Source organism: Malurus melanocephalus, unplaced genomic scaffold (assembly GCF_030028575.1).
Source record: "Malurus melanocephalus ecotype Western Australia unplaced genomic scaffold, MMel_1.1 scaffold_110, whole genome shotgun sequence".
Classification (NCBI taxonomy): Eukaryota; Metazoa; Chordata; class Aves; order Passeriformes; family Maluridae; genus Malurus; species Malurus melanocephalus.
The window spans coordinates 670,551-695,888 of NW_026623342.1; the positions used below are offsets into that span (position 1 = coordinate 670,551).

A 25,338-nucleotide genomic window follows, 5' to 3' on the forward strand; every position below is an offset into this window, starting at 1 on the left:
GTAGCTCTAAGAGAAAAAGCCTCCTATGGAAAGCTACAGCTATTAAATTATAATTACTCTAAATAATAAAGGATTTAATAATTAATATAGAGCAGTTATGTAATACACCTGACAGACAGCTCTGGAATAAAGTTGCATGGCAAAGCACAGCCAGAGAACACAAGTGTTTATGCATAAGCATAACATTGAATTTGTGCATAGCATTAAATACACTCCTCTAAGAGTTTCCAGAATTAAAACTGATATTTTGGGTACTAAGAGAAACAGTTTGATCAGACTCTCCCAGTTTGAAAGAATCTATTCTGCCTAGAAAACTGATAGCAAACAGCAACGTTGTCTTATTGGGACAGGATTTATGCCTGTAGAAGAAATATAATATAAGGGAAAAGCTGATTAAAACTAGAAAAGCAGAAGTATGCAATTTTTTCTCACATATGACTATTGCAGTATGAGACTGAACAATAGAAGAATTTTTAAAATTTTTTTGAGCATAAAATACTGGATTAAATAACCTCCTTAAGATGCACAAAACTCTGGAAAATCACTGTATAAAACCAATGTAATTGTATTTTCATTACAACTGGGATCAAAACTCAAAAAATTGTAGAGCTTTAAATAAGAGGGGTATATATTCAACTGTTCTAACATAATGCTTTACCTTTTGCCTGAGACAATGTTAAAACTGTAGGTGTGTGATAAATAAAGAAAGCTGAAGCTTGTTTGGAGCATAGAATAAGCCAAATTTTGGAAGCATGTAATGCTAAAAAATTTTAAAAATATTTTAAAAAKCTTCTCCCTGAAACTGATAGCAAGGCTACCTACAAAAGTTGTGCCATTAACTTTATTTATGACAAATCTGAAAGTCAAAGTGACCAAACTGTGAGAGGAGGTTATAAATCTTACCTGAAGTGAGTGGTTACACATCTCAGTGCATATGTATCTGAGTAACTGCTGCCAATCCCTTGCTATTTACAGCTTCTGATGAAAATTTAAGACATAGAATGTTTCCAGAAGAAGAAAAAGAAAAAAAAGATTGGAACAGAATGCTCATCTATATAATGTGTTTTATGTAGTTAGAGACACATACTTGACCATAAATCTTTGACTATCCAAATTTTAAGAATCTCTTTACAAAACTGAGAAAATAAATTAAAATTAAAAAAAAAAAACATAAATTTAGGCACAGATTTTGTGTCTTCACCATGTTATAAACAATTCCTTCTTATGCAATAGCATGATAGTACCGATATAGTACAGATTCATGGGAGCCAGCAATGCAAGTCAAATGCTCTTACTGCTTTTCAGTAAAAGACATAAAAATGTCCAATTGCTTCCCCATTTTTTTKGTAGGTACAGAAAAATCCAGCACAAATCTCTTGTTTCTAGATTTMAGTAACTTTGATTCAAACAAGAACCATGAGATATAAGACAACAAAGGTCAAAACTCTTGAGCAAGCAGCAGCCACAAATATATGAAACATAATCTGGAGAAGAAATCACACTTCTTGTGCGAGACCAGTCCCTGGATCTCCACTTTGCATATTTGGAAATCTGGGACCTTCAAATTCCTTCTACAGTTTTTCCTTAATTCCAGATGCCCTCCTAACCTCAATGATCATACCACCTGACTTTTAGGAGGAACAGAGATGTCCTGATCATGGTACCAGGAAAAAGAAGAGACAACAGAGGGACCAGAATTTATGGCACATATTGCAGAGCTCTTGCTAAGGTTTGCCCTGGGTTTAAGCTCACCCTGTTTAAATCACTTTTTCACTCAACCAGACCATGCTACTGCTCAATGCAGCAGTACCACGAGTGAACAGTGGGGAAAGCACAGCTGCTGAACAGAACAGTGCTTGTGTTGCATCTTCCTGTGCACTGACCTAGCTGCAAGAGGAGTCGCTGGCTCCTTTTCAATCACACCATTGATGGGGAGAGCGCTGCTCTTTGGCAGCAMCTCTGTTTTCCATGTGCAACACCAACTTGCTTTGCCTTGATCTGCTGAATTATTTCTGGCACGCACCAGTGGATACATTCCTAGAAATGGAAGTTTCTTAGTGGAATGGAAAATATTCTATAACTCGTGTATCCTGTTCGTGAACTGTTTCTGCAGATGATTTTCATCCCTGAGCTSTAAAGGATGGTATTATTACAATTCATAAGGAAAGCAATTCTCACTTCTGAAACTGGTATCAAGACCATGTCAATCTGCTGCATGATTGGGTTCTTTCATCCCTGCGCAGCATGCCCCAAGCATTCTGGCAGTTTTTGAAGCTGCTGTTTTATTCAAGGTTAATATATTATGGGTTTTCTGGTATTTCTTGTGTGTTTATATGGGAGGGACAGCTTTACCATGAAAACTTCCAGGACTCTTCTGGACTAGCCATTAACGACACTTCGTTGTTCATGCTCCCACCCTGAAAATACTGAATCCTTTCACAGCTTTGACACATTCTCCACTCCACAACCTTTATACTAAAAATACTTTGCAAGAGCAGGAGAACTGACAAGAGAGCCCAAGAGATACCAGGGAGCAGACTGACCCCGGTACAGCTGTAAGACACACAGCTCAGTGGTCAGATCAGGCAGTCGTGCTGAGCCTGGTGAGCAGCAATAGAGGTGATGGGAGGCTCAGAGAAATGATGAGAGGACACAGACACAGCCTCACCATGCTTGACTGCCAAAAGTTGTAGCAGGTAATCCTGGAGAGACAAGAGCCCTGAGAGACTGACATGTATTTCCTCAATACTTGCATACCTCCAAAAGAAATATTACACACAGGCCTTTTTACCTACTGGTAATTCCTTAATCTCATATCTGTAGAGTCTAAGTTTCTCAAAACAAAACAACTAMTTTGGGCATTTTTCTACCATTTTGAATTTTTCCAGAAAGGCTCCAAAAAGAAATTTGCAAGTATCATTCACCAGGTATCATTCCAGTTCAAAAGCAGTGATTCACCAACCACAACAGCATAACTTTGAGACTTATGTTTACAAAACTACCCTCTCAAGTTTCCTGATTTTTTCTATRAAATTGCAGTAATGAACAAACAGAAAATATAAACTTACACACACATTTTTGATAACGTATAAAATGGGGTTTTTTTAAAACTTGGGCCATGATGTTCTCAGATGTGCTGTTTTTATTTCCCTGAGTGGGGCTTTCCRTATCTTAGGAGATTTTTACACGACATGCTGTAAAACCTCTATGGTTGAAAGATAATTGCATTCCATTGTAAACAAAAGCTAAATTTATCACRATCCACCTTGTGCATTGTCTGTTACCTTCAATAGCTGATACTGGTTTTGTGAAAACATGGCACTGACTTTAGTGAGAGAAACTGGGTAAATCTGTTTTGAAGAGGTCCAATTTCCTCCTCTTATTTTCTTAATAAAAGCCTCCTTTACACCCCATACAAACCTTTCACTGAGCTTAAACATAAAATTACCTGCTCTCTGATACCCCGTAATATGCTTCCAAATCATCTAATTCCCATTGACTTGAAAATAAAAATTATTCTATACCTTGACCTAGCCTAGAGTRTAATTTAACAATCAAGAAAGCACTATACACATAATTTGAAGCAGTGAAAAACCATCTGAATTTCTCTGCTTCTTGTATGAGACATTTTCTTAGAGGAACCTGTGTATGACTAATTTTGTTCTACATCAGAAAGAAAACAGGCCTCTTGAAAATAAAGTTGAATGGAATCATCACAACAAATGTTTGTAAGAGCATGCCAGATAAGATGATATTTTTCTGTAATTATATTACTGTAATGTTTATAGCAATCATAAATAAAAGAAGGTTCAAAGCCAATTTTAAATGGACTGCCCCAAATTAAATTACAATTTTTGTCAGCATTTAATTTTTGGTAGAAACAAATAATGAATWAATCAAATCAACTTATTGATTTCCATACTGCATAAATGATTTTTTCTTACTATAAATACATTTATGGTGCAACTTCATTTCATTGTCAAACAAAACCAAAAATGCAAAATACAACTTTTGAAATATGTAATTTCTTTCCCTGCTATTAAAGAGGTTAGTACATATAGCAAAATTTAGGAAATGTTAAGAAATTTTTTTTTTAAAGAAAAATTTTAAACTACATACTTATAACCAAGCACAGCATTTAACTTCTGTTTTTTGATTTTTTGGTTTGGTTGGCTGGTTTGTATCTGCAGAGCTGTGTTTGTCAAAATAGTCTGCATTGGCAACAAATGTGATAAGAGGGAGAGACACGGGAATCTCACTGAGGTGACAAGATACCAAACTGGCATTCTGCACTGAACAGGCACAAGGGGACACAGTCAGCCACAGCTCTCCGAGTCTGACACAACAAGCAATTAGCGGTGYTCAGGGAGCCCACAGTCTCCAAAACCCAGGTATGACACAAACAGTCTCTGTGCTCCTAAAATTCAYTCCAAAACTGCACCCATCAGCCTGAGCTGACACATCCCACAAGGCTGCTCATGACACCTTTCTGCTGAAGATGTAAGGTACCACATMCACGAAAGTCAAACCCTTTCACAGGCTGTTGGGTCACCAACTCATCTATCTTAGTTCAACCAAATGTGCTTTGCCATCACAAATACACAAATTATCATCTATTGAATCATCATCTATTAAAAAAATAACTAGCTCAATTTTTGAAGTAAATTTTTATTTCCAACCAGTCTTAAAGTCAGCCTAAAAGTGAAAAATGTGTATGAATATTTCCATTCACAGTTCATCATACAGAAGGCAAGAAGTGCAACAAAGCCCGGGGCTGACAACCTCCCTGAAAGCTTCCTGGTTTCTGGATGGTGTACTGCTGGGCACTTACACTGTATATTATTCAAATTTGGAAGTTTATTTTCACCTGATTTGMACGTCCAAGAAAACTTGATACACTGAAGAAGTKTAAGTTAGGATGGTAAAGTCTCCTTTTGTCCCTTATTCTACTGAAATAAGTCATTCGGGGTGATTTCCTACTCATTCTAACTGAGGAACTAGTTTTTAAATTTGCTGTGTTGTCCAAATTATTGTGCCRGGGAGGAATGTAAAATTAATTCAATCTTAATTTGCATTACCAAAAAAAACAGTTTGGCCTTTCTCCACTTTTGCAGTGGAGGATTCTAGTATTTACAGGTTTCATAAATTTTGATTTATTCTTCAGCAGCACCAAATTGTTTTTGTGAGATCAAAAGCCAGTAAATAATATGTGTCTGAACTGACTGAACATTTTATACCTACAGAAGTCACTGAAGATTGTAAACCTACAGAAGAGACAACTGAGTAGTGCTTAATTTAACTTATTGCTGCAGTTAATTCATTTTTTTAGCCTCTACACTACTTGTTAGTTTTAAGATGAGTTGGTGGGATTCCTCTACCCAAACTTCAATGGATACATTGTGGACTTCTATATCAACACTACTTTGTCCAGGTTCCCAGTCAAGAAGCTGAAGAGGACAGGCACTTCTTACAGAGCATGATTTGYTTGATTTCCCATAGACACATACCAAAGGATAAGATTTAATTTCATTCTGGAGTTGCCTGCATCTCTCTCAAAGAGGGGTCAAGACAACTTGCCCAAATGCAAACATCTGGGTAAGCTGTTTGACTTTTCATGGATGTCACACATGACAGAGATTTCATCTCCTGAGACGACCACATTACAAAAGGAAGGTGAAAGAAAGAAAACCAAACACAGAACTAATAAATGATTCCTTTCTTACACAATGATTTACTGCATGTAGTACCATAGCTTTGAAAAGAGTTGAAGGATTAATGTTTAGAAGAAAAGTTTTCAAAAAGGCCACTAAAGAAAACAATACCTGCTCACAAAAAAAACCAAACCAAAAAAACCCCAAAACCTGCTGTCACTTACACCTGTACAGAGTGCAGCACAGAAAACAAAAACTGAGCTCAGCCAAAGATGACTCCTGTTTTACTGATATATCAAGGCTTAAGATTTTACTTGAAAAATCTTGAAATGAAATTTCCTACCATTTAATTAGTTTAAGCTAATTGTTTAATTTTTCCTGCTAATAAAGTAATTCAAAGGTCTACAACTGTTCAAATACAAGTTAAAGAATTTCCATTCTGTTTCCACTTGTGTTGGCCAGGAGATYCTATCACCTAGGCATCAAGGTCAAAAACAAATATGGGCATAATTARCAGTGCAAATATATTTTAGAACTGACCCAATACCTTTTTGTGACAAGAAAGAAGAATTTCTTCTAATCCCACTTAGCCTCCTAGGTCAGTCACACCAWCATTCCCCTGAGATATGTTAAGCAATTGTTTCTGTTTCCTGTSAGAAAAATCTGGATGAGGCATCCAAATTCAGCTGTGTTCCAATTTAGATGAATGTCCCAGCTCCTGGACTGTCATTTTGCTCTTTCTTTGTGATAAATTAATATTTCGTTATTTGTACATAGCAGAAAAAGAATAGGCATGAAAGACTTAGTAATTCAGCCCAGATATACCTCAGGATCAGTTCAGTAACTTCAGAATAAAGGTGGTTTTGATGCAAACTCCTGCTCTGCATCGAGCASAGGATGGAACTACCTCTGAATTGTGCACTTTTTATGTGGGTGGTCTGTCTGCCAGGAATGGGGACATCCTAAGCAATATTGCATCTCGTAAGAATACAATTTGTCCTGAGGTACTAGGGCTTAGATGTCCCACATTTTAGTGTAAGTCCAGAGCAGAAAAATGCTGGTGTAAATGTGGGCATGAAGGAAGTTAAAGTTCAAAGAAAATATGCGGAATAGCTCAAGTATCTATATTTTTACCAAACCAACTAAAATCACTTTCAATCAAATGCAGAATATTCAATGAACAAATAAAACAAATATATTATTCAAATTTGGAAGTTTATTTTCACCTGGCAAGAACAGTTAACTTGYACATGTGTCAAAAACAAAACAAAACTACAGAAAACCCCAGTCAAAATGAGGCATATTTAACTATATAGAYGTTTTAACAAGAACTAAATTCTATGTACAGAGTTTTCATTTGTGGTCGTGGGAGAGGGCATTACAGCAGAGTGTCACATCCCTAGTAGAACTTAATTTCTTGAAGGAAATCAAGTTTTGTATTTCATTTGCCTCAAGAACATAATTTCTATAATTGGGTACTACTTAATGTTAACTTTGGTTCAGTTTTTTTGATTATATACGGTAAGATCAGAGCAGGCTGTGGATCAATACCRTAAAAATTTAAAAGCAGCTATTGTCCCAGATGAATATTTAATCCATGTACAAAACAAGGTCTCTCACATTTCAAGATGGACTCAGAACTTTGCTGTATCAGGCTCGGAGTTTACAATGGTACAACTACACTSTCTTCATAAAGGAGTGCTTAATTAAAGCACAAACACAGCAGTGATTCATCATACCATAAGCTATTGCTGATTAAAACCTGTAAGCGGGTTTAAAAACCTTGCACAGTCATTACAATCAACAGTAGGGAAGGATTCCTAAAGGCTTGACCCATTTCCAATGCGATTTGACCCAATTCAGTGTGATGCTGCTTCATTTATATTTTATCTGTTGATTGGGTTTTATCCATCTAACAGATGAGCCACTGATTTCTATGTAACAGCCCAATTTATAGAACAATTCCAGATGAAGAAGAGAATGAGAAGATGAAAGAAGAGCTATTGTTCAGTGTTGTTTGCCCTTGGTCACTCCATCAGGATTAGTTATCCAACATCATCTAGCTAGCTTATTTTGAAAAATAATGTCAATGGCATAATTGTCCTGGTAGCTTCTTCCACTACTTGACCATTACACAGAATTACGCAATGATTCGGCAAACATGTGATCTAAATACTCCCCTAAGTCCTTCTCTACCCTCATAATTATGGACAGGAGCAAAAATCCCATCACTGAGAATGGCTCCTAAACTGTAGTATAGGAATGGAAACCTACCCAGAAGCCAGGAAGCTTTCCCCCTGCTTCAGACCTATATGAGGCACCCACGCCTTTTAGTTTGGGAAATTTGTGGCAATTTTTTGAACAGCAATTCACAAATCTCAGATGAGGACAATTCCCAGACARCTCATACCATCTGAGAGAAGGGAATACACAGGAGGATATTCTAGTCAAAGCACAGGGGGGTTTACCACTATTTCAGGGACTGATTGCTACTGGCCCTCTACAGAGAGTGGAAAATAACACACGGTGGTGACAGAGGACATGTTCTGTGATGCTTATGTCAAATCTGAGATAATACTATATGCACATCACTACTTTTTTAATACAAAATTTAGCCAATTGTAAAATTCCTYGCATTTTTACCAGAGGAAGAATTAAACCTAGCTTTCAAAGTCCAGTGTTTTAACAGTCCTCTGCTCTGGGAAGACACCAACAAAGATGAATGAAAAATGACAAASGGAAAATTCAGGGAACCCTGAAGTTTGTGGTTTTGTTTCTGTGCATCTTGGGAAGCCTTCCCATTTCTTTATTAGCCAAGAAACTATTTAGAATCCTAAGTGGCAAATGATTTGACTGAATTAGAGAAACATTATGAAATATTTTAACTCTGTGTTTACATCTCCAACCTGTGCAGTGTAAAACAGGGACAGAACTTCACTTTCTTAATGCAAAGTGACTGAAAGCCACTCTATGACCTAATCTCTCACCCAGTTAAAATCAGGTCTGTCAGCACAGRCTATTCCAGTTTCCTTATCTGAACCATGAATGAGTTTACCTCAGCTGCTCATAACTTTTCAATTGCTAGAGGTTTTCAACACCAGTAATTTTATACTTTAGAATGAAGGGAAAAAAATACTCGTGAGCTTTTACCTTTGGTCCTGTAATTGTTGACTTTTGAGTGCTTGGTTTATGACATGCAAATGTAACATTTCACTCCCTTACTCCTGTCTCCCCACTGTGTGCTTGTTTTTAATAACAGTTGCAAAGCCAAGATGAAAGGAAAGCAAAGAAGTGGAATATATTCATAGTCTTCAATAAAGCATAATACTTCATCCTAAATTTAYCCAAAATGATGAGAACATAAATGGAATGAATACCTCTTGAAAGAGGGTAAATTACAGACAGCCATGAGATCAATTAATTWTATTGTAATGACAAATACTGGTGAGCCACTTGCACACCTGCTCTCTTAGTCTATGTATTACTGAGCTGGCGAAAGCACAAAGAAACAGGTGCTAAGGCCTAGAAATCCCCTCTTCTCTCCATCCTTTGCACCTGCAGCTTGAGCTACCTGAAGTTCTAGAGAAGATCTGCTAAATCTGGGGTTCCACCATGCATAATTTTAATGGATGTCAAGAGTCCACAGTCAGCATCAGACTGTGCCCCCACATGGGGGCCATGGGAGTTCTGTTTGAGGGAAGGAGGCTGCTTGTAATGACAGAATCACGGAATTATTTTGGTTGGAAAAGATCTCCAAGATCATGGAGTCCAACCTTTGACTGATGTCCACCTTGTCAATTTGGGTGCCAGGCCCAGTCATTTATCGAATTCCTTAAATCTGTCACAAAAGAGGCAGTACACATTTCCATAGGTTCTGCTGTCCAGCACMAAGACATATGCATGCAGACTGTGAAGGCCAAAGCTACTCCTCCAGTACATGTGTCCATGGCCCTCTGGGGTAGGAATTCCAGCCAGGGATGCTAGCTGGACTGCTTTGCATGGGCGCATTTTTAGGCAGCAGAAAGAGCCTTTTCTTCCAAGCTCTCTGCCCATGCAAAAGCAGCCAAGGTTTTGCTAAATGAAAGAGCTCCAGGCCAATTACTGCAAAATAAATTGAACCCGACAGATCATTTAAGATRAACTTTTATTCCTTTTAGGATCTCATAGTAAGTAAATATCAGTATTAAATTTCACAAGGCAGAGCTGGGGAACTTTGCAATGCTCCTACCTAGATTGTTTTTCTCTTTTTATTATTCAGTAAAAGAGCAAGAAAACATTATCATGATGCTGACCAGATCTTCTCTGTCTATCACAACAAATGCTTAAGAGAGGAAAAGCTTGGAAAAATGCTTATACGCTCAAATCATCAGTTATGAAGCCCAGGGAGATGCATTTGTCTGGCTATTACATCTTACAAAAGCTGGGTYGTGGCTTTGCTCCATTTGGGATAGGGCATGTCAAGGTTGACTTGGCTGCCAGGCAGCTGCACAGAATCACAGGATATTCTGAGTTGACAGGAACCCCCATGGATCATCAAGTCCAAATCTCAGGTGAAAGGCCCATATGGGGATTGAACCCATATCCTTGGCATTAGTAGCACCATGCTCTGATCAATTGATCTAATCTTYAGGAAAATCCACTTTGGGGAGCATTTTCAGAAAACCTGAGTAACTTAGAAAGGTAAGGCTTATAACTCAGTTGTCTTTCTCCCTAATATTTTATCTTTTGTACTCCTTTCATTTAGTCTGCCTCTTCCATAGAAATAGATAGAATATAGAGGGTAAAAAACCCCCACCATTTGAACTTTGATTAAGGAAAGGTAATTGAAATATGTATTAATAGGGAAACAGAAGCACAAGTCCCACTCAAGCCCAGAGAAGGGATGAAATATTTAATTTACCTGATGGTCTGTGGCATTAGTAGTGAATTCTAAATCCATAGGACACCTATCTACATATTTATGGCTTGTGAGCCCACAGCCTTTTCCAGAACCCATGCTTCTGTAAATCCCTCTTGCTCCAGAGTCAGCCCACAGCTGGAGTTATGTGCACCACTGATTTCAGATAGCACAGTAAATCAGATGGACTAAAGCTACCTGAGTCTTTCAGGATTAAAATAGTCCTAAAGTGCTGAAAAATGAACCTGTAACACACAGGCAATAATCTAGCATTTGGCTAAGGTTATCACTTAGGTTGTCAGCTGAATTTATCAAACCTGGATATGAGCAGTTAAAACGCTTTTCATGATTTATAGCTTCTGTATACAACTGCAGCCTTAAATCAAACTTAACATTTTCTGGGTGTGAAAATTCACAAATGGCTTTTTAAAAATTCTGTTCTCTTCTCTGAATTCAACAAGCCCTTCGTGCATTTACTGACCTTTGGGATTCACACTTCAGAGACTTTTCAAAGTCTTTCCCACTGGAGAGGGGAAGCACAGACTAYATACATGAAGAAATCCCTCATTTTCATCAGCCCCTCTGCCATTTACAGCACAACACAACATTCGCCTGCTGTCACATCAGACTGCACAGCCATGCTCCAAATGTCACATTAGAAGAGTCAGGTTAAAATCACTTTGTGTTACAACACTTTCTGCATTGACCTTTTGAAGGGCCAGAGTGAGAGGGAGGCTTAGCTCCCTYTTGCTCCATGCAGGGAGCCTCTCCTTGTTTTCTCTCCTAAATGCAAGGGGAAGGACATACTTCCTATTCAAGGGGCAGTTGTCAKCTATTATGAACATGAGACATTCCTGCACTTCACCGAGCTCTCCGTGGCTCCATCTGATAGCCTATGTGGTACAAGCAATATTCTAAAATTGATTGTTTGAGAATGAGGGTCTCTGTGTATGTCAGTCACCTTTTTCTTGAGGAGCACAGGGCTCTGCTTCCCTGGATGCACTCAGCCTTCCATTTTGACACAGGTCAGGATGGTATGTAGAGCTATTTGCCTTGCCAGGCTTATAAATAACGTGACCTTTCAAGATGGCCAGAACAGGATATGTGTATTTGTGTATTACCAATTTGGATCCTACAGCACACTTTTAATAGAAGCAAGGATCCATCATGACTATATTATAGATGGGAATATATGCTTCCCAGGGAAGAGCTATCCAGCCTGCTCAGTGCTAAAGCAGAAGGACTGGAACAGACTGGAATGGATTGCCCAGAGAGATGGAAGAGTCACCACCCYGGAAGTGTTCAAGAARTGACTGGATGTGACACYCAGTGCCAGGGTTTGGTGACAAGGTGGTGATCAGTCAGAGGCTRGGCTTGGTGATCTTGGAGGCCTTTTCCAATTTAAATGATTCTATGAGTTTAGGGGATACCCTTTCAGTGAGGTATTGCTCTTTTCCTCCTCCTTGAACGAGTCATTATTGGTAGACATGAGATGATTTGCAGTGGCCAAGACCCTGACAAGGCGACTGTCCCCATGTTCCCCATGTCATGTAGGGATTCTGAGCCCACCCAGTGAGTSCAGTCAAATCCCAGATCTGGTAAAATAGAAGTAATTTGATTATTATGCACAAGAGTTTTACCAGTAAAGACTGTCAAGGTCAAGAACGGCCGGGATAGCCCTGAACTGGATACACAGAAAGCAGCTCAAGGAGGAAAAATSTGTCCATGGCATAAAGGTTAAACAACGAGGGAAGGAATAAAGGGAGAACACAGAGAGATATCAAACAGCTTTGATAGTGCCAGTAGCTGGGGATCATATAAAATAGCACTTAGCTTTATGTACAAATGACAGTTCTCTATATCACTACCTGACCCTGTTCCTTACACGAACAGTATTAATTCAAAGCATTTTTCATTCTGGCAGTAGTTTGAACTAAATCACTGCTAAATCATCTGTGGTGATATCACTTTGTTACAGGTAGATGTACTAGATCAATCTAGTGAAATAATTTACGTATGAGGAATTCATCCCTTGTCCTCTACAATCATGTAAGGAAAAAAATTATACACGCACTTCAGTTGAAGATAACAAATACTAAGATAGATGGAATTGCAAGACAACATTTTTCTTAGCAATCCACACTCCTGTTCTCCCTTTGGTTTTAACTTTTGAAATAGTGATTCAAGAGTAAGAAAAGCTTGACCCAGTTTTTTCATTCCTRGTGCAAGGGGACATTAGGGTCCATAGTAAGCTTTTAAAAAATAATTTGCCTAAATCCAAAATGTCTGCATGTTGTTMTTGTGGGGTTTTTTGACTTCCAGAGTCTATAAAATAAACAACTGAAAAATGAGCTTACTCTAATCAAAATATATTATTACAAATGGTCTATATTGCCTCTTGGAAGAGAGAAATGGAAAGCCACTATTTCCAGAACTGGCATCCCAACTTCATTTCTAATCAAAATGCAGGGTGAGAAATTCCTGTTCAAACAAAATTCACTGAAAATAARCAAAAATATATTAATCACAAACATGTATCAAATTCAATATAATAATATTAAATAAAACAATTCAAGACAGAAAATGACACCTGTGCCATTGCAGAGTACTACTTAATGTCAGACATTTAGAAAAAAAAATATTTTTCCTTACAGATCTGTTAACTACATGTTCTCATTTTCTATTACCATGTTGACAGAAKCAGAATTCTTTGATTTCTGAACCAGAGTCCAGTGACGATGTGTTGAAATAGATTGTTTTCACAAAAACTATAATGCCAACTTAGAGAAAAAGGTGCCAATACAATGACAGCATGATCTGCTATGGTTTGAAATTAAATAAATAYTTATAATAGCAGAACAAAACAAAACTATGATTAGGATGAAAAAAGGGGACTAATACACTTGAAAAGAAATTTATCCTTTCTATACCCTTAATAAGGAACTAATATCTGGACTGAAACTGTTTCTGTGCTCTCAAAAATTTTGTAGACATGTCTGTATGAATTCTGCAACTTCACAACTGCTTTTGGTCACCTACACAGTAAATAAGCCATCCTCAATGTTTTTTTAAAAAATATTCCTTTTTCATCTCTCTTATCTATAATAGATCTGCCTGTCAGAGTTGTTTTCTCAGAACACTGTGATGATATTGCTTAACATCCCTTAAGTAGTTCTATAAAAATGTTTTTGTCAAATATACTTTGCTATAAGATTCCATAGATTCAGAGATCTTTTAGACTTTATAATATTATCTTCATATCTCTAACCTACAACTATACAGATCTTCTTTATAGGCTGGTTTGGTGCACTACTCAACAATACTCTGTTTTGTCTGTTCAGACAGTAATGTCAAATAATAAATCTATGTCCTTTCAGTGACCTAGATAAACTTCATTTTCTTCTTTTCCATTCATTAAGAATTAAAGTTATTCTATTTCACGGTTCTGTACATCTCGGGGAAATATTTGAACTACAAGTTAGGGATGATGTCATTGCAATAGACTGAATTCTCTATTAATTAAGCCAAATTAAATATTTTCCCATAATATATTTCAGAATTTCATGGGTTTCTTGTAAGTCCTCTGGCTCTTTTTATCTCCATGTAGTGTATTACAAATTATTCCAGAAAAAAAGTGTCTCTCTGAGATGCCCAGGGGAGAGATTTTCCAGCACACAGCTCTGCAGAGAGCAGCAGGTCATGGYGGCTCCATAGCCCTCAAGAAAACCTCTGTCTCTCTTCAAAGGACAGGATGGGACAACACTGCACATCATCTAAAATGGAACATCTGAACAAGCTAACTCTAGTAGAAGTGGGATTCTGAATGTCAGTTGAAAAAGTGAAAAAAGTACAGTTTAAATTGCAGTGGAAGTCAGAGAGCTCTGAAAGAAAAACCAGACAATTCTTTCAGGTCCTTCTTAGACACCATTTCTTTAGTGGTTGATTAATTTCTGTTGACTTTTTGGAGCTGGATACTTCAGTCTTTGGTAGAAATTAATTATTGCAAAATTATTTTCCATCGTTTTTCAACTTTTCTTCTTTGCTGTTGCATTTGAAAGTTAGTCCTTTCTCTTGGTAATTAAGACAGCTCCTAAGACATTTTTGTTCAACACAGTGACAGAGACTTATCAGATCCCATGAAACATTTTGTGACCCAGAGTATGCTGAACMAAGTGGAATCCTGTAAAGAATGATTGCTCTTCCTAAAATGTGTGTGCTAGTCCCAGTAATAATTATTTGCACAGTTCAAACCAGCTCTCAAGGGATGAACTGCTCTGCAAACCACAGGCACAGACACACAATGATCCAACAGATCTCCCCTGTTCCTCACACGTGCCTGGGGGAAAATAACGAGTGCAAACTCTTTCCAGCAACACCCTCACACTCACTGCAACTTTGGGTGGCACAGAAGTATCCAGGCAGCCCGAAATKAGCTGGCTTGAATGCTGATAGCTGCGCTCCCAGTGGAAGGGTTACCCACCAAAGCATTGATTTTGCTCCTGGGCAGATTTCCAGCTTGCAGGCTGCTCTGTGTTATTGCTGTGCACTGCTCACAGTGCCCAGTTGGACTGTTTAAAGCCAGCTCAGGTAAAACAGAACGAGCTGCCATGACTCCCAACAGCTGTGGATTGGTGTCCCTTTCCAGAGTGTCCTCCCTGGCCTCGCAATTTTTATCCACACAATACTGCTTGCTCAAAAGGAAGTGACTCTAGTAACTGTAGACATTTAATCCCATTAATCTTCCTTTGTCAATAACACCCTAAGACCCCAAACAATTTCTGCAGCCCTTTATTTCCAGTTTGACAGCACAAGTACACAACCTGTGTACCTGAATTTCAACACATTTTTCCATGCTTGTTTATAAAAAAAAGCCAAAACTACTAGTAAATAATACCAGCTTGATAATACAAGAGAAATAACTGGCACAGGGGGAAACATTGCTGCTGGTAGGTATGGAATTGAACAGAAATTGAACAGAAAACGTGTGTAAAAAAAATTGAGAGTTCAAGGGGAAAACAGCTATAATACATATTAAAATATAATCTCCTTTATTGTTTCATTTGACTGAAGACTGTTATAAAGGTGAGTGAGATACCGATGATAAAATTATAGGTGATGGTCAGTGCTAGTGAGGTTCAGCACAACATACAAGGGAAAATGAATATCAAGTATCCAAATGCATCCCTTGATACTGATGAATTAAGAGCATTCAGGATGAGGCCTTGGGCTTACTGTGGCTAGTTCTTTGAAGACATCAGTGCTGTGCTCACTGGTGGCCAAAGAGGCAAAAAGATGATGAATGTGGCAAGATAGAATATTGTGAAAGCAGTTAAAGTAATGSAGCAATGTAATTCAGAAATGTGAGGTGTGGAGGTGGATGTTTCAGTGCTGTGTGTGGCTCTCATTAAGCTCTCAGAAAAAAAGGGAATAAGAATATCAGGAAAGGTAGAAGCTTATTAGAATTATAGAGCAGTTTTTACATGATGAAAAAACTAAATGGATGAGAAAGACTTGCATTTYTGAAAAGACTCATTGATAAGAGCGATCTGTAGAACATGAACGATGTGTAAAAAARGCAAGACACAGCTATTCATTGCTTATCACATTACAAGAAGCAGCCTATACCCAGCAAAATTCTAAGACAGTTGATTTAAAACAAACAGATGGAAGAGCTTTAATCATTACATGCATAATTATTTTGTGAAACTCTCTGCCAGTGGATGTGTTGAAGGCTGAAAATATAAATGGATCCATGAAAGACATGACAAATTGATGGACAATAAATCCACATGCAATGATTAAACCTTATGGTCCAAAGACACCCTCCAGCTCAAAAAGGCATGAAAACACTTCCCTTTTGGAACTCAGRGTGTAAACCATGCACCTGTTCCGATGCAGATACCCATAACATAGACTCATCATATGTTTGGGAAATTCCAATTTCAATTCACTTCCTGCCTGAGGAGAGCTGTAGCCTTCACTTCTTTGTATTGATACATGTATCTGGAAAATTATCTTCACTATTTTTCCTGCTAAATCCTTGTACAACACAGAAAAAATATCCAGAGGTTTAGACCAGAAAATGAAGGGTGAGTGGCCCTGACACCTCTTAGCAGTTTTGATACTCACTTGGCTGCGAGATCCAAAGATTTGCATTCTGATTAATTGGATTTAAAGGAAAAAAAGAAAACAACAGAACACAGAGCTGATGCTGGAAGATCAATTAAATTTTATGTTTCCTCCTCAGAAATAACCTAACCACCAGTCTAGGATTTCATGCTTATCCTAKGTCTCTGTCTAGAAACAATACAGAGAAGTTCAACAAGTGGTATTAACAGCATAAAGAGGACAAGTACTTGCAAATGAAGTGCCAGAATCACATTACAGACCCTGCAGAGGAACTGTAGCTCCAGATGAAATACAGATGGAGCAGTAGAGAACTCGAGCTGTAATAAAAGTCATCTGTCTGTCTCAAGGCACAATGAATACATCTACARCACTTCAGAGGTATGTCTAACTTGTTTTTCAAAACTTCCAGAGATATCAATGTTATACGTTTTCCAGAGTTTTAATATCWTTTTTWTWWKRRRRTTTTTWYTWACATTGGCTCAAATCTCCACTCCTATTCAAATCCCTTAATTCTCAGCCAGACAACGGGGACAGGACAAAAAATTGTTTTGTCAGCAGATGTCATGCATTTTGACCATCTTCTCTTCTCTAAGCAGCCTAGATATTTTGGGTTTTGTGTTGAGGTATGTTTTCAATCTTCTGTTGTCTCCACATATTTTTCTTAAATCAGCACTGGATACAGTAGTTAGTTACAGCTTTTTGGAACCAGGGAGATTAAAAGGATACTATTATTTTTACATCCCAGTGCAGAAATTTTCTTTTTTTTACCTTTCATGGTTTTGCTTATTCATGTTCATTCACCTACTGTAGTCTCTAGTTCCTTTTATATATAACTATGGACTGGGGAATTGTTCTCCATTGTGTATTTGTACAGCAGTTTGCTCCYATCATAGCAGCAGACATTTGATCTAAAAAAACAACATTCTTTTTCTCCTGATTACTCCTTCAAGTTCTTAATATTTGTTTGAATCCTTGTCTAGTCCCCCTTGTGCTTGCTGGCTCTCCCAGAGACCACTGTACATTTTTATGATTATATATTMTAGTTCATCTTCTTAATCAGTACTGTCAATATTCAATGGCTCCAGATTTAAAGCACACCCTTTCAGTCTTCTTTATTGTACCTCTCCATATGTTCTGTTCATTGAAATGAACAGGGACTTTAAATCAGTGGAAGGARTCCCTGCCCATGGCATGGGGACTGGAGCTAGATGATCTTTAAGGTCCCTTTCGACCCAAACCATTCTGTGATTCTGTGAAYTGACCATTAAGCTAAAAAAGGCCAGTGATCATCAAGGTATGAACASTTACAATTCAACTACACTACTCATATGGAGATAAAATGGAGTGCATATGCTACAGCAAGAAGTCTACCAAATACACATGCATGTGATTATAGTCAAGATCTCCCGTTAGGATGTGTCAGAAGTAAGCTTTCTGACTTTTTCATTAATTCCCTTTTTTTTACTTGCAAAATTATAGTTTTTTAATTATATGGTGATCTTGCCCAGAAAGATCCAGCTCAGAATCCTCTGACCAGGATAAACAGTACGTAATTTATTTTATATCTTTATTATTCACTACATGATACTAGCAATTATTTATTGACTCTTAGTCAAATTTTGCTCAAAACAACAGAATTCTGAATTTTTTAATATACTTTTTCCCTAAATAAATAACCAGATATTCAAAGATATTCCTCAATCTCAAAAATCTTAATATTTATAARGAAATTTTATTCTGATTTCCTAAGKTTTTTTTTAGAAGCAGTGAAATATTAATCCACTGATTCTGGATCATTGACACCGCAGTTTACATATATATATTTATTTATATATCTAGTTTGAGTTTTCAGAGTTCTTACTAAATATTTTCCATTCATTGGATTATAGAACTTCAACATTATCACAGAAATAAAATCCACAGACTGGTTCTTTGGGTTATATACTGGACAGATGTTAAATATTTAAAAAATATATTTAAAGGCAAATAGTCTCATTATTTATATAAACCCTTATGGAAGCAAGAACCTACAGTGGTTAAGAGTAAGTTTTCCGGGGTTGGATTGAACCCCCTGGAGAACAAGCTATTGTTCCGAACAGATATTGTATCTGTGGACAATTCTGCAGAATTTCTTATGTCTCCTTCACTGAAGAAATTGAGGACAGCAAAAAAAGTCAGAACAAAGAAGATGAACTGAGGATCCACAAAAGCAAACCTGGGGTTTTGTGTTCAYTCCTCTTGACTGTTGAGTAGACATTTGTTTGTCTACTTCTTTTGATTAAGCTCAGAGAAGAATATCTGGGGCTTTTACTGCAGAAATTCAGTAAGGCTTTTTCAAAGACCAGAGGCGTTACATTTGTCAAGTCATACTCTCACTCTTGCTTGGTACACAGATCAGCTTCCAACACTAACAAATGTCCTACCATATTAGCTGGCTAAATGAGTTGAAACTTAAATTTATCCCAGAAATACACAGCAGGTGACCAACCACTTTCTTAAAGTTTTTTTCMAATATGCACTAGCACAGACTTTTGCTCCTATCTCCACAAAGCATGATTTTTGCACATTTCAATTGTATCTGTTTACAGTTCTTATTCGATTTGCCTTTTTAACTTATTCTGGCAGAGATGTCTCTTAGGTTTTCTCTAATGCCTGACAGAAATTGGAATCTGACTGAAAGCAAAGTGCCTTCTAGGCTCCAGTCAGATTAATCAGGAAGGATCTGCCGAAGTGAAACCTTTCCAAGGACAGGTACAGATCTGTTCTTGAAGCCTCTGGTATCACAGCAATCTACAATCCCAGCTTTGCTGCTGCCCTCCTTGCTCCCTGATATGCCCACAAAAGTTGCTATGACTCTTTTTCAGCTCTCACCAGACAAAAGATTTTGACCGYCTACTTCAACTATATGCCTATGAGAATTTTTTTATCACACTCACAGAAAAACTGCCCTTCATTAGGAAGGATGCCAGCTTCAAACTTTAATTGGACTCGTCAGCTAGACTAACAGTCTGCTCTTTATTTACCAGTAAGGTAGRGGAAGAAAATCCTATTGCCTGTGCTTTGTATTCTCTGTTGCACACTAAATCATTTCTGGGAGGTATTCATGATCTATAAAGCAGCAAGTAGTTTGGTCACAGCTATCTCTRGCACCATCTGTTTGACCACTTGAAAAAGTAACAGACTGCACAGAAGCTGAAAAMGAGACATGACTAGCATGAGTTTGGGAAAAACTGTGTCTAGATCCAAAATTAAATCAGCTATTCAAAATTTCATCACAGTGTGTCAGGCGTGCTGCAGTTACCCCCTGAACCTTCCCAGGCTGGTTTTCCCTTGCCTCTGGCAGACGTAGCTGTCTGCTTTTTCCACAGCCAAAATGTTTGCAGATAGTCTCATTAAMACAAAAGTTTCCAACAAAACCCAGAAAATTTAGCTCCTGAGATTGCCCGGCTGATTTTCACCCTAACAAACGAGGAGCAGAGGTTTTGGCCATATTCTGATATATGATAACCTATGTATCTGCTTTATTTTTCTGCACTGAATTATTTGTGACAACTGCGACAACTTTCATTCAAATTGTTAAAGAAAATATAAAGCAGTGCAGATAAAAAATTACTCTTGAGGTATGGAACACTAAAACTGGTGAATCCTAATAATTATGTTTGGATAAGAAGCTACTAACACATTTAATATAAGGTRTTTTCATAATTACAACTAATCTTACAAAAGCATTTACAAGGCATCTTTGATGTGGTATTTTTTCCTTGAAGTTATCATGATTTGTACAATACTCTAAAAAAAACCTTTTACCAATGAGTTATATATCTGTCTCATGCTTGATAGCTCCTAACAGCTATAACTACAAAGGAAAAGCCCATTTACCATTTTAAGCACTGGACTTAATTAACTTCTTTACATTATTAGGAACTTTCCCAATAGTCCAAGAATTATTAAAAGTTAATGAGAATGTTTCAGAAAGCTTCCTAACTAATAAAGGATTCTTTTGAACAAATTAATAATGTCTACAATTATACCACAAGTATTGAATATAAAAGCTTTGAATAAAAGCAATACCAATAAAAGAACAGAAAAAATCCTTGATAATATTTAGAATATAATTTATAATTTTAAAAAAGAAAACTTCCATCTATGTTGTTATACTGTTCCTTATTTCAATTTCTCATACATTTTTGCACATTCTCTTAATTTTCAAAATGAGTGAGAAACTAAACAAAACTTGAGATAAGTCTTAAGATATTTTTGATAGACTATTGCTTGTATGAGAAAAAACCCAGCCCTTCTCTGGCATTTCTCCATWGGATGCCTGAATTATTTTTTTTCTGTACGTTAACTGTTTGATGATCAAAACACTGAGAATGTTCCTGAATCAGCTCTGAAATAATAATTTTGCAACTGGAAGGAATTTTAAAAGAGGTGGCTGTCTCCTGTGGTTTTACTGATCAAACAGTATTTCAGATGATGGTGAAACCATTGGTGTTAAATGGCATCTGATATGAAACTGAAAATATTATAAAGAACCTCAGTTTGAATGGTTGGGAATAAAAACCAATACAAAATCAGCTATCCTGGACTTCTACTGCTCTTCCAGATTAGTTCAGAAGATATATATTGCACCTCCCCATGATCCCCAATCTCATCCTTAAAGTGCAGAGGGAATGTGCCAAACTTCCTCCTCACTCAGGTGTTCTAGAAGGGCAAAATGAATTAGAGCTCCTTCAGACTTCTGAGGAATAAACACCGCCTGTAAAAATTTTCTCATGATTCTTTCATGTGGCTGTAAACACTGCTATTATAAAAAAAAAAAAAAGAAAAAAAAAAAGGTGGGGACAGGAGGAAAAAGAGGAAGCAATCAATATTTATCATCAGTGTTGAGCAAGAATTCCTAAATTACATTACCATAAGACGATGCCTGCGAAGTTTTAGTGGTTTGAAATGCTTCCGGGAATACAAGTTAATAGCATCACTTATAGCTGTGAAGGCAAGAGCAACCCTGAAGATTGCTTCAGCAATTTAGAATGAGCAACAGAACCCCTCAAGTGCATTGCTGTTCATTAATAATAATGCCCACACAGCAGACAATTCTGTTTAAAGAATGGGCCTTTGTGACTTGGTCAGCAGGATTATGTTTAAAGTGATATCCTGAAAACAAAGCGAGAGCAAGCTTCTCCCTCACACATTGTGTGAGAAAAGAATTTGGCAGCTTACAACTACCCTCAGGAGACCATCCCAATGCAATCATCTCCTGTTTTATCTCAGCCTAGGAAAAAACYGCACAAATTGCATTCTATGAACTGCAGAAACAGCTACCACATGAATCACCATTTCTGTGGAAACCTCTCCCAGAAAGTGCCTTGTCTTGGCTGCAAATGGCCCCTGACAAATCCCTGCGGCTTYGTTTGTGGTCTCAGGCGCTGAGAGCATTCCCTTCAGGAGCAGCTCAGGCTCAGAGGATGCAGCAGGCTTGGGGAGCTGAGCTGTGGAGCGTGTCACCTCCAAGGGATGGGGACAGCAAAGGGATGGGGACAGCAATTTGTGTCCCCTGCAYGCTGAGGGACTGACTTCTGAAGCAACTTCGAGCAAGCAGTTGCAGGATGTCAAAAGTGAATCTTCAGAGAGCACAAAACTTACCTGAAAGAGCCTAACAACACAAATCTTTTCTAAACCCCTTTTCACATTTGGTTTTCAGAAACAACTGTATTAAGAAGTGGATTCTTAGCTGACCAGAAGGGCTTTTCAAACAGCTGTTGGATGTTACAGATCAGTAGTTTCTGTAAATATGTGGATTATCGTCAAGAAAAACTCTAGGAAATACCACACAGCACTCACAACACAGTATTTTAAACAGGTAACAAAAACTTATTAAGTTCCTTTCTGCATCTGCCAAGCAGTTYCTCCTCAAAATTATTGTACTTATTTACAACATCCTGAAAGAAATGCAACTGACACAAAAGTTTGAAACTGCATATAATGAAAATTGTTTGCAACTTACCTTGGAATTGTGTAAATTTGATGGTTCCCATCCTCTCTCCATTTCTGAAAACAACTTCACCCTAAATAAAACAAATAAACACCATAAGAGTTATATAAATCTCTTATAATATAGTTTCATAAACACTTTAATTTTCCATTAACTATTAAAATTACCAAAGCAATGTTTAAATTCTGAAGATAGCAGATTCAAATTCAAACTAAATTCAAAATAACTCAAGAATACCTCCTTAAAGCCTTCTTCCACAGAAAGTCGGCCAGTGTTACCACCCACTTTTCATGGATAGGAATAAAAGTACACTAAAGCCAGGAAGTTATTGAAATTCAGACGATGAGAGATATGCAAACAATTGATTTTGACTGTTGGTTTTTTTATCAAAGATATGTAAAACATTCAAAGATCACACAAGAAAATAGTTTTCCATTTCTTTCATCCATCATACAATTCTCCAAATGGCTCTATAAGCTATTTAACTTATATGGCTATCCTACTAGATTATGGATACTAGTAGCTCCTGTGGCTTGGTTTTGTACTATACCAATATGCGTGCCCTGGTATTCATTTTAATTGTCATGTCTTTTAGTACCACCRTTTGTGGTGCTACATGCTGTTACTTCTGAATATAATGGTCATGTAATGCTGAAACCTCCTCAAATATCCCTAGGAAATTACTCCCATCTTTCACCCCATCTTTCTGGATTAAATTAAGAAAATATCTTGTTGAATTTCCTCTTTAATTCAGCTATTTCATAATTGAGTATGAAAGAGGGTTTCATTCATTTATGATAAGTATTTTTAATATTTTGAACCTGTAGTGGAGAGCTGAGAGCTATCAAGATAGATTGTTGTGCTACTTCATCCCTGTTTTGGCTTATTAACACCATCWCCATAAATCTTTGTTTTGGCTGACATCAGAGTGAAAGAAACCAAATGGTGAACCTGTGATCTACATTTCTCTGTGTAAGCCTGTCACTTTTTGGATAATCCTTTCTGGTCACTGAAGGCCTCTGAAATACTGAAATCAGGTCCCTGCAGGAGCAGTACAACAGTTTTGTTGCACAGCACAATCACTCCCCCGTTTCCTGCAAGCCACAAAACACCACTCCCCTTCGATAAATAGAAGAACCCTTAAACAAGTGTGAACCACATAGTGCCAAGCTTTAAAAGCCAAAAGCCCCAATCTCCTGACTATTTTATGAAAAATAAGARAATTCCATTTGAAGTAAAAGGAGTGGTATAAATAGACAATAAAATGTAGAATTAAATTTTATAAACTACAGCAATGATAGAAAGAAATAAGCCAATCAGTGTTTCAGAAAGCATTTTTTTTTTAGGAATTACATGCTGATTTATGGTGTGAGAAGTGAACTATAATCTGATGACATTCTACAGCTCACGTAAAGCCATTTCTTTGCTACCAAGGTAACATACTACAAGATTTAGCCAGAGACTTGTCCTCTTTACAGTTGAGGTTCATAAATTAATAAAAGTATTTTTTCTCTATTTAAAGTAGCAGATGTTTGAATAATAGATATTACCAATATACACATTAATATGTGACATTACAAAAGCCAATCTTAGCAGCATTTCTTCCTTTCTTTTTATTGCACCACACACTCCAGCGCATGTGCCAGTGCAAACTGCAGTTTATGGTGTGACCCACCATAAAACCTAGACCTTATGAAATCCATGGGAATATAGCAACACACAAAATCCTCTTTTACTTTTCATTGTGGTCTGGTGACATTACATAGGCACACTTAGATACTTATTAGAAAAAGGATTGGTGATTGTATAGAATTAAAGAAAATAATGGATGTAAATACTAAATTTTCAGAACATAATCATCATATTCAAAAATTATTTCTTRATCAAGATAATATTTCATTTCAAGAGATGTAAAATAAGACATTGGTCCTGAACAAGCATTAAAATAAACTGCACAGATGAATAACTTGTACTTAGAACAAACTCCATATTTTAAATAGTTAATAAGCAAAGATTTCCTCTTCCATTACACAGATCATCCCACTGGAGACCAACAGAAACCACACCGGTATCTTCATGCCYATTTTATTTTCTTCAATCTACCATCTACAATTTTTTTGCTTTCTTTACTAGTCGTGAAAGTGAGTGCTAGAGTAAATACTGATCTGCCCAGCTGATCTGCCCAACTTAGAGCTGTGGACAGGCATCTTCACACTAGCAATGACTCTTGAAAAGTTGATGAGAAGGAAAAAGGAAGTTTGCAGATTGGAGTCCAACAAATAGTGATGTGAACAGAGGGCTGAAGAGGAGCTGAGTGAGCTCAGTCTGGCACAGTCTGGCACTCCTGGATGCTGCTGCCGGTGTGTACAGCCCCCATGGCACACAGCACCTCAATATTTTTCACCCAAATACATCCCAGTATTTGGGATTCATTGCAGCTGCATAACTCATCATGTAACCTTACACAGGTAGACTTTATTCAGTTTTCCTAAAGGTACAACCACGTGTAAGTACAAAAAATATCCATATTGCAAGTTAGGTGGCTTGGACAACAGAAATATTGAAGCTTATGTTGTAGGTTTTTTCTGGTTTTGTTTATGTTTGTTGGGCTTTTTTGTTTGCTTTTTGATACATCTCTGACCTCCTTCCCTTGTAATTGCTTGGTT

The 25,338-nt window shown here is 37.3% G+C and overlaps 1 protein-coding gene across 1 annotated transcript in view; it reads right to left on the reverse strand.

Annotated features, from left to right (window-relative positions):
• LOC130575509 (gamma-aminobutyric acid type B receptor subunit 2-like) overlaps nt 1-25,338 on the reverse strand; it is a 222,246-nt gene that overhangs the window by 44,713 nt on the left and 152,195 nt on the right. Inside the window, exon 8 of the mRNA XM_057369433.1 lies at nt 22,685-22,745. Within this exon, the coding sequence (XP_057225416.1) occupies nt 22,685-22,745 (61 nt within the window). The remainder of the gene's footprint in view (nt 1-22,684; nt 22,746-25,338) is intronic.